Raw genomic sequence first — 10,834 nt, 5'->3', positions numbered from 1 at the left:
AAAATATTGAAAGTTATTTAAGGTTTAAGTTGATTTATTCTGGAATCATATTCCTGCCTTTTTATTATTCGTATTCATGTTAGAAAGTTACGGTTTTAAGTTTTAAAATGGTTATTCTGCTATCTTTTTGGACTATTTTGGTGTTTACTAAGATTTTTTAGGCTATTTAAGAGTTTAATTTTTCAGCTACATGCTAGCTGTTTTGGCTAACCAGGGTTCTGTAATCCGGCCTAAACTATTTATATTATTCATCAATGACATCCATGAAATCTAAAAATATATACATTTTCTGTTATTTGCTGATGATACGACTGTTTACAGTTCAGGAATCCAATTTAGAATCAGTCATTACAAACATGGTTATATTACAAAGATGCTTTGATGCAAACAAATTAGTTCTAAATTGGGAAAAAACAAAATGTATGATTTTTGGAACAAGAAATTATGGAGAAAATAGAAATATTAAAATTGAGGAATTTGTTGTTAATAACGTTTATAAAATAAAATGTTTAGGAGTTGTACTTGATAATAAACTTAGTTGGAAATCCCACATTGATTATATGAGAAAGAAAATAAGTAAAAACATTGGTATTTTCCATAAAGTAAAACATATTCTAGATAAAGATGTCTTACACATACTACACAATTCCCTCATAGTCCCATACCTCCTCTATTGCAATGAGGTGTGGGCAAATGCTTGCAAGTGTTACACCAATAGATTAAACCTACTACAAAAGAAAGTTATAAGAATTATAAATCATTCAGAACCAAGAGACCACACCCATCAACTTTTTGTTAAAAACCAACAGCCTCAAATTTCCAGATCTTGTTCAGTTAAGTACAGTTGTGACCATGTGGAAGATTAAAAACAGAGTGCTTCCAGAACATGTCTGTGGGAAATTTTAATTAATTACTGACTGTCAGAATTGAAATAAAAGGGGATTTTTATTGACCTTTTGCTCTGACTTCATCAAGACAAAGAGGTTTTGTGTTTTCTGGAATAAAACTGTGGGATTCTTTAATCACTGAAATAAAAACTTCACATACAATTCTGCTGTTAAAAAGACTGTATACAAAATTAGTATTTGAAAATTCTAAGTTGTTTTAAAAACATGTAAGTGATCATATAGATGGATGTGATCTGGATGGCCAAAGCTGTGTAGTGTTTTGTTTGAGGGGCATGAATAATAGGAGCTGGTCTTCATCATGCTCCTTCTCACTCTGTTTCTGTTTCTTTTATGTTGTGTGTTTGACCTTTTGTTTATTGTGGATTATGATGGCGCGTTGTTACGTCCCAAATGGGCAAACTGGCCCGGAGTCTAGGGGATGACCATCTAAGGGGGATGGCCATCCCGGACGAGCCCCCATATGTTACGTCCCCAATGGGCAAACTGGCCCGGAGTCCAGGGGATAGCCATCAATGGGGACAATAACATTAAAACTGGAAACCAAACAAAGGAACACAGTTTATTAAAATAAATGGAAACCTGTGTCCTGAAATAAAGTAAGATAATTAGTGGGTATGGTAAAAAGAAAGCAAACCAAAACGGAGTTGGAACCTTGGCCAAAAGAAAAAGAAGTCAGGGAGACTGCTGACCCAGCCATGACGACCGTCGGAGTCAGCAGCTCCCTGCTAAGGGCTGCCTAAGAAAACTACCTAATCAAACAGAAATTAAACAAAGCCCGCAAATCAGAACAACCGAGGCCCAACCCCAAACTAACACAACAAAACCCAGCAATCTAAGATTGCTGAGGACAAAAGTAACCCAAACCAACACCACACAGACCACCACCCAGCCTGCTGCTCTGCTCCCTGCCTGGCTTGGTGTGGCCTCCTCTGGCTTAAGTAGACACTATCTGCCAATCAAAGCAGATTGGCCACACCTGCCAGGTGAGCCAAAGGGAACTGGGTGGATGAGAATGCCAGGCTGCAGCAGCAGGATGTAACACGCATGAAAGACAGAAATAAATTAAATGAAATGTTTTTATGTAGCAGTGAAGATTTAGGCTAACGAGACACAGAGCTGTCATAATCAGACAGGGGATCAGGGGCGGAGCTCCAAAAGCCACGCCCCCTTAGATTTAAGTTGTGGGATTTTGGTTAAAACTTCATAATCATTATCAAAACACTACTGGGAATGTTTTTTTTAATTAAAAACCTTTTCATGGGGGATTTTAAAGACAGCCCAGCATGCTAACACAGCTACAGAAGAAGTATAATGAAATCATTCAGAATGAGACACTGAGTGACAGCTATCTTGTTGCTATATATGGTTTCAGAAGGACTGCTGGGATGTCTGGAATCAACTGAAAAGAATAAAACACAATTAGGACAATTGAACAGTTCTTGACTTCAAAACTGAACTATGTTGTACTATAACCACAGAACGGTCTATGCAGGACATGCACACTGTGTGGCGCTGTGGTGAATGATTTAGATTGAATGACATGTATCGCCCTCTATTGGTGAGACAACAAATCCAAGTGTACACATGTTGTTGAACAGCAGCACTAATAAGTACAAGTTTCTGCTACAGATCACATGTAGACTCTGTGTTCAGGAGAGCTAAAGAAACCTTCAACACCGTCTCCACAGACAAAATAAAAAGCTCCAGCCCTCCACTGTCGTCCCTATCAGACGGCCTGACCCTAACATGATGTGACCCACACAAAAACACTGTTTTTCAGAGCATCTGTAACCTTTTCTGAGTGTTCAAAACAAGGTTGTGTGAATTAGGAGAGAAAGGGGGTCTCATGATACGTGACAAAATAGTATTTAGAGCAAATGTCTTGGCTTTGTGAACCGCTACTGCCTGTACCTGATCTGACTGTCCCCAAAGAGATTGACAAATGCAGAACTAGAGAAGTCACAAAAGCTCAAGGCACACCGATGGCTGCTGCCTCACAAATGTGCACACAGCAGCCTTCAATCTCACCACTAAAGTTATTCAAGGGCCTTAATCAAGCAAAATCAACTTTTACAGCTTTTAAGTGTATTAAAATGTTCAATTCTCTCTGAGGAAGTATTTGATCCATTAACTCATTTCTGAGTAGTCCTCTAAAAACCTGCTGTCTGAGCACCAGCCCTCCCAACCCCCGAAAACAAGCCGGTCCTCACATTATGACATCACAGAGTGAGAACAGCCCCTTCCAGGAAGAGTCTGCTCTGCCAGCTCCACCCCCAGGCTAACACAAACACAAACTAAACACTTTCATTTTAAATACACAATAGTATATCTTCCGATTGTGTCTCCTGTCTCTCCCACAGCCGTCAGGTCTAATCTGTGTTGGTTACTTTAGACGGCCGTCTCCTTTAAGCAAGTCTAAGTCAGCAAGGCAAGTATTTCTGAGCTTGAAAGCTAAATGTTTTGGAGACATTTGAGGATAGTAGATGACATGATCATAGCGGAGAAAACCCGACACCTTCTTAGAAAAGGGATGAACAGAACTTCAACATTCAGGTCACTGAAGTGACCTCTGTGGGCCATGTTATCACGTCTGAAGGGTGAAGCCCGATAAATAAAAAGAATTAGCAATAACACAATATCCTATCGGTGTAAATCTGGTGAATCTTGTACGTTGTAAGCTCTATTCCGATGCATGAAAGACTTGGTGTTAAAGAATTCTAGCCAGACACAAATGATTAATTTCTCCTCCATAATCATTTTCAAATGGTTGGCACTTCAGCGAACTAAAAAGGACGCATCCATACGTCACTACCAAATCCAAGTCCCTGATTGGTCAAAGTTCAACCTGGTTTAACTAAAAAACCTGCATTCAGTGGCCGCAGGTTTCGTACGTAGATGCTACAGAGGGATTGATGGGGAGGCATTGACAGAATCTTCAAGATTAACTGCCACCCGAACATTTGAAAAATTGTTGGAGTGGTGGTGAATGCAGACAGCTGCAGTCAGGTGGGGTGACGTCATGATGAAACGGAGTGACAGCGGTGCAGCGTCTGATTGGACGATGTGTAAATGTCTGCAGACAGCGGATGTACATATCAAGTACCACCAGCCACCAGCCGGGGGTATATGAAGAGCGGGTCGTTCTGCTCCACTGGTCATTCACAACCCAGATTTTGAGCACACGTTAAAATCTTGTCAATTTATTTTTAGACAACAGTCCTCAGAAGGAAGCACAAAGTTCTGAGTTCTTCGTATTCTTTTCAGCATCAACCACAATTGGTCAATGTGCAGGTCTTGTAGCTCCTGTCTACAGAGCCTCCAGAAAGGCAGAGGGAGTCACTAATTCAGGTTTCTGTAATATGTATTTCAATAGGGTGAGGTGAGTCTAGATGTGACCACAGATTTTGTATTTGGTCATAGTAAGAACAGCCACATTTGTCAGGTTTATCCTCCTGACCCAGAAAAGGCTCAGAAATATGGAATGGTTACATTTGTGGTTAAGTGTGGACAGTTATCAGGGAATCCAAGTCAAAAATAAGAGAAACAATTCCACAGACACTGATGAGAAAGACCTAAAGAGACAACAGATGGTTTTCCCAGCAGCAGCTGCCACCGTGGGCCAACGCCTTCCTGCTCCGCTCCATTCTGATCATCCACTTACAGACAAACAGATCCATGAACGTCTTTGTTTTCCTCGTCTGAGCTGGAATCTGGATCAGAACTGTGCAGCTGGGTAGAAATTATATTTCCTTACAGTTTTTTTTTTTGCTAGATTAATGCTAGCTAGCAGGACAGAGTGTAAACAAAGGGCTGATGTAAAATTAGTGGAGCTGCACCAACGGTCCAGCCAACAAGATGAAATACTACAGAAGTGTGAACCCAGAGAGACTCCCTGCAGCTACAGGGAAGACGCCATGACGATGAAAGATGTAAAGATATTAGACAGGCTGTGAGGAGCCTTATATATCTGATGACGTCTACTCCACCAGACTGTTCGGTTTTGTGGTAAGCAAATTATCACAATGCTTTTACGAGGCCGAAGAACGATGGCTAACAGTTAAGATGTGTTGAGATATCTTACTGTGTTTTAGGAGAAACGACGGTCAGAAAGTCTAAAAGCAGAATGCATGCCTTTAACTTCCACATGTGGGAGAGAAACCGTAACTTTGCAACCGTTAGCTGGATGAGCCGCTTCTCCTTCAGAATCTGCTGGAATTATCGCGTTGATAATTAAAAAATTACAGTAAGTCCAAGAACATAAACATTGGATCTCCACTGTTAAAGGGTTAAAATGTTGTTCTAGAGATCTGCTAGAACAGATTAGGATCTACTGAGGGCTTTGGTCACTGTGCGGCTCGCATTTGTCATATCTTGTATTGTGCTGTGCAAGTGGCACATCTTAAAGACAATTCTGAGCATGTCTGTGTCACCTCAAAAAGCCCCAAAATATCTCTGGTACCGTGACCAGTCTGTCAGACAACACTGTGGTGTAGAAGACGTCTTTCTTCTAAATCTACCATTCTGATCATGTCTAATGTTGGAGAGGGTTTTTTCATTTTACTGTAGTTTATTGCTTTTATAGTTTTATATCATTTCAGTTTATTGTGTGAATGCATTACATCATTCGTAAAAACTCAATCAGACTTATACTAATTTAAGAAAACATGGTATTATTAGCATTATGCTAGCTTATTTGGGTAACGTGGCATCTACTGAGGTTTTTTTGAGCTAATTTAGAGTTTAGCAACAGGCTAACATTTTTGACTAATTTGGTTTATAGAGGAATTTAAGGCTATTTTGGAGTTTAACTGGTAATTTAGCAATATACTAGCTTTTTTGGCTAATTTGGCATCTACTGAGGTTTTCTACGCTAATTTGGAGTTTGGCTAATAATTTTGCAACAGGCTAACGTTTTGGCTAAGTTGTTATCTACTGAGGTTTTTCATAGGTTTATTTACACTTTAGCTTCTATTTTAGCAAAAGGCTCATATTTGTTAAATAATTTGGTTTATTGAGGTATTTTAGGCTATTTTAGAGTTTAGCTTCTATTTCAGCAACATGCTGTTTTCAAAATTGGCTTGTATTAAGGATTTTTAAGCAATTTTACTACGAGTTTTTCAGAAATTTAGGTCAACTTCAGCACTTTCACATAGTTATTTAATGAAATTTCCAGTCTTTTAGCAAATGTAACATTTTGCAAATAACTTTTGCATTTTCAGCAAATCCCATCAGCAATTACAGTAAATTGCGTTGCTATTTTCAACAAAAAGCTTCAGCATTTTCAGCGACTACTTTCAGCAAGATATCAGATATTGCAGGTAATGCAACTTTTCTAGTTTTATGTGTAGTTTTAGTCCTAAAATGATTTGTAGATCACACCTTTTTACAGAAAAAATATTATAATAATATTTTTTTCAAATGTTTTTTTGCTTTACTCCATATTTTTTATGTTGTGATGAGGTTTTGTTTGGATATAAATCACACCTAGTATATTACTAGACTCAAATTCCTCCTGGCTGTTAAAAGCATGGGTTCTGTCATTCTGCAGATGTTTCACACACATGCATCACACTAAAGGAAAAAGAAAGCCTCAAAAACTAAAACCCATTTTCTAAATTCACCACACCACAGATGTTCAGCAGACGTACCAGCAGTTCCAGGAGGAAGGCCATAGCCTCCCAAACCGTGACTCAAAAGCCCCGCCTTGCCCATGGCCACCATGGGGTTGCTGCCTTGCAGGCCCTGGTACAAGAAACCCCTCTGCTGATTAGAGAAACACACAGTCACACCAAAAATGTTCATTTTATTGACAGTGAAGTCAGTTTCCACAGAACGTGTGAGTGAAATTTAACTTAATTATTGTGTGAGTGGGTTGTGAATGGTTCTGTTTGGGTTAAGTAGACTGCATAGTGACAGACACTCACAGCAGAGTTATGGTTCGCTCGTGTGGATCCCAAGCCCGCATTAGCAACATCCGCCCGCAGGTTCTCGCTGCCCAGGTTCAGAGGAGGAGGGCTTTTCATGTCCAGAGCTCGGTTTACGTTGCCATGGGAGAAGACTGAATAGCCAATACCTAACGGTGATAGAAAGAAGCAGGAAGTGAAACTAGCTTGTTTTGTTCTGAATGGAAACGTCTCTTTGAAAACTCTTTCTGCATATTCTCTATTGTTGTATAAAATATGTTTCTTTCTGTTTCTCTCGGATCTAAATGTGATTGACGTTCAAATCTCCATCCTAAAAATCATGTGTAGAGCGCATCACGAAGGCCTGCCACATAATATACAGAAACGTTTGGAAAAAGAAAGAGCAATGACAACCTAAAAAGACATGAAATCTTCAAAACCAACAAATTCAGAACAAAAATGAAGGACAAAAGTGTTGTGGTGCAGGGTATCAGATTATGGAATAATCTTGAAAAATCAATGAAAGAGTCCAGTTCTATTATTAAAACAAATGCACACAGCATGAGTAATAAGGTCGCTGGGAACGGCTTAAATAAAAAAATAAAACATTCTGAGGTATTTGGTTTATTTTTGTACTTTATTTGTCTGCTTTTGTTGCTTTTGCCATCCAGTTGACATATTTATACTACAATACAAAGAGATACATTTGGTTAAAACTGTTTAATGGTTTAGTTAAACGGGCCAGAGATAATAAGGTTTCTTCTGCCTCCTTTCATTTTCACCAAAGTCAAGAGTATTATGAACTTTTTTATTGTGTGCTATGAATATGAAATAAATAAACTAAACTAAAAAAATATATAAAAACTAAATCTGGATCCAAATCTGTGGTATCAGAGTCTCATTTCTTTGTAAACCCAGCAAGTGTCAAAGGCGGTGAACCAAAGTGCAGGATTTCTCATGATCGTCGTCCAAAGAGAGGGCGACTGACTGACTGACAGGTGTGATGGATTCTGTGCAGAAACCACGGAGCTGCTGCTGCTGCACTGGCTGACAGCCAGTTTCATGTAACGGACTAAATGCATGTGTGGACGAGCAAAAACACACAGACATACTTCCTGTGAGTTCACAGCCACCTGCACAGATGGCTGGCAGTACGTGTGAATTTTGCAGCAGTTACTCAGTAAGAAGTGAATACTGCCTCAGACTCAGGAAAACGCTTTTACCTCTAAAGTCTTCAACCATTCATGAGTAACAAATGAAGCTGTTCTGATGTATGAGGCAAAGGCAAACATGTCAAAATGTTCTTTAAGCTGCTAATTACGGGAAATCATTCAGAAGGCTTCGCATGGTTCATTTTCTTTTTTGAAACTCACTTTTTATTAGTTTTGCCTCCTCTGACACCAGAACAATAAACTGAAACGATCTGACACCAAAAAATACTGGCTACAAAAAATATATCTGATCAAAACTGCATATTTTAGGTCACAGGTTTTCTAAATTTATAAACGTTCTCAATTATACCAACAAAATGCTTTAAACTCTGCACTCTGCTTATACGTTCCTGAGTTATATTTCATCCTCAAATTGGCCTCTTTCCTGCTAAATGTCTTGTGTTTAGCACTGTAGTGATTCTCCTGCTCCTGTCTGTACGATTTTAGGACATAAAAACTCAATCACACTTCCAGTGATTTCAGTGATCTTGGTGTCAAACGTTCAGCTCGTTCAGGACATTACTGCTGGTATTTTAGATACTCGTAAACTTTATAACTTTTGAAATATTGAGTAGAGTATGCCCCATTGGAAATGAATGAGAAAGTCATTTAAAGTAGATTATCAACAAGCCTTTAAATAAATTCATGGGCTTTCTTTTTATCGGTTAGAGTCATGTAAAAAAAATTGTAGTTTAGCTAATATTTTGGCAGCATGCTAACGTTGTTGGCTAGTTTGTTACCTACTGGGGTTTTTTAGGCTAATTTAGAGTTCAGCTTCTATTTTAGCAACATGCTAAAGCTTCGACTAATTTAGTTTACTGAGGAGTGTTAGGCTATTTGGAGTCTAGTTTGTATTTAAGCGATGTGCCAGCTTTTTTGGCTAATTTGGCATCTACTAAGGTTTCGTCGATGCCAAAATAGGCTTTTTCATAGTTATTTAATGACATTTCCAGTCTTTCAGCAAATTTAACATTTTGCAAATAGCCTTTGCATTTTCAGCAAAAAGCTTAAGCAACTTCAGCGACTACTTCCAGCAAAAAGCATTCACACTAACATTATCGCAGATAATTCAACCTTTTCAGTTTCATTTTATCATTAATTTTCAATTTCAATTGCTCATAATTTGCTATTTTTGTCATTTTTCCTAACTATTCACTGGAAGGTGAATATTAGTTGTCCAGTATGACTCTGTACCCTGTGGAGAGGGCCAGCCGGCACCACAGTGTTCGCTTGCTCCCTCCCTTCTATTCCTCAACACAAGTTTTGTATTTCATATTCTATTGATGAATTCTTTTATGCTCTTCCTTAAATGTTGGTCCCACTGACAGTCCTAAAACTTGTGTGCCTTTGCTTCTGTTGCATCTCCAAAGATTTATTAACAGATATGCATTAGGAAGTGATGGTGCTTTTTTAACCCTTTAACACCTGAGGCGTCATCGGTGACGCTTAAACATAAAATCTTTAACGTACTGTAACTTTGTAAAGGAGAAAAACGGCTCACGCTGCTTTTCTCCTTTACAAACTGCTGGAATTATCATGTTAACGGTTGAAAAGTTACAGTAAATCAAAGAACACTGGAGCTCTGATGTTAAAGGGAAAAAAAATATTCAGGAAAAAAATACTAATACAATGAAATCTATTACCATTATTGCAGATAAAAACAGCTTTAAACAAATAAGCCCAGTTTCTAAAGGATCTGGAGCTGCATCAGCGTCAGGCTCACCTGCATGAGGAGACATGAGCGTTGTGTGCACATGTGATGCAGCAGGGCTGGAGGAGCCTGGTCTGCAGCTCACAGCTTTGAAGCCCAGGGTTCTGTTGGAGGTCAGGTTTGATGCAGAGGAGTTGGGAAAACTGTTTTCACAGCCTGCGATGAGCTGTGTTTCCGGGGACAGCAGAGCAGGGGCCTGGAGAGCAAAGGAGACATGCTCGGTTACTGAAATGTCTCTTTTTTTCTGTCTATGTTTGCATTAGATATGTGATCAGAGGAAAAATTGTGTGTGGAGACTGACGTAGAGACGCTGACGAGCCACAGAGAGATCCAAGCTCTCACTGAGGGGGTATTTGTCAGCTGTCACCTGCACACTCTCCTCGGTGTCCAGCTCTGAGCTGTCCAGACCGAGACCTTTCCTCCGCAGGGTCTGGACCAGAAGAAATGCGCAGATTAGAAATGAACCAACTGTTCAAACTAAATATCAAAGGTTGCTTTTCAAAATTCTGTAACTGAATCTTAGTATTTTAGCAAAATGCTAGCTCTTTTGGCTAATTTGGCATCTACCGAGGTTTCAACCACAGTAATAGAGAAAATTAAAATGAAAAAGTTTACAAGAATACTTAACAATAATGAACAAAATGTCTCCTCCACTAATTTGTTTTATCATATTGCATCTTGACCTGAATTTTAAGATTTTTTGTCATTCAGAATTATCAAACTACAAAACGGCAACAAGAAAAATATAAATAATATTACCTTTACATGAGTAGAAAAACAAAATCTGCACTAAAATACCAGTCAGCAACAGAAAGATTTCTACAACACACTTAACAGTATTTGTGTTCAGTTCTGTGAGAGTTACTGGGTTGTTTTAAAACCCCCCTCTGATGAAAATCCTGTTTGAGTTTTTATTATGTCTGTGTGTCATTTTTCCTCTAAAAGAGAACAAATGTAATCATAAATCATTTAGGTTTTCATTTCCGAGTATTTCTCCTTTTAAATCAATCAAAGTGTCTTGTACAGACTCTGTTTGAATGAATGATCTTCTTTCCATCAACAGCTCTGCTGCACATGCACTAAACCCTCATCTGTTCCTAG

The 10,834-nt window shown here is 38.8% G+C and overlaps 1 protein-coding gene across 2 annotated transcripts in view; it reads right to left on the bottom strand.

Moving 5' to 3' along the window:
- mef2b (myocyte enhancer factor 2b) overlaps positions 1–10,834 on the bottom strand; it is a 26,890-nt gene that overhangs the window by 4,309 nt on the left and 11,747 nt on the right. Inside the window, exons 4-7 of one of the 2 annotated variants that reach the window (XM_024258758.2) lie at positions 10,035–10,163; positions 9,746–9,929; positions 6,833–6,981; positions 6,557–6,671 (exon numbers count right to left, since the gene is read on the bottom strand). In XM_024258758.2, coding sequence (XP_024114526.1) covers positions 6,557–6,671; positions 6,833–6,981; positions 9,746–9,929; positions 10,035–10,163 — 577 coding nt within the window. The remainder of the gene's footprint in view (positions 1–6,556; positions 6,672–6,832; positions 6,982–9,745; positions 9,930–10,034; positions 10,164–10,834) is intronic. The other variant, XM_024258759.2, reaches the window with a different exon arrangement.

This window comes from Oryzias melastigma, linkage group LG4 (genome assembly GCF_002922805.2).
Source record: "Oryzias melastigma strain HK-1 linkage group LG4, ASM292280v2, whole genome shotgun sequence".
NCBI classification, from domain to species: Eukaryota; Metazoa; Chordata; class Actinopteri; order Beloniformes; family Adrianichthyidae; genus Oryzias; species Oryzias melastigma.
Note: the sequence above shows the minus strand (reverse complement) of the source record. Positions and strands in the feature narration are given on the sequence as shown.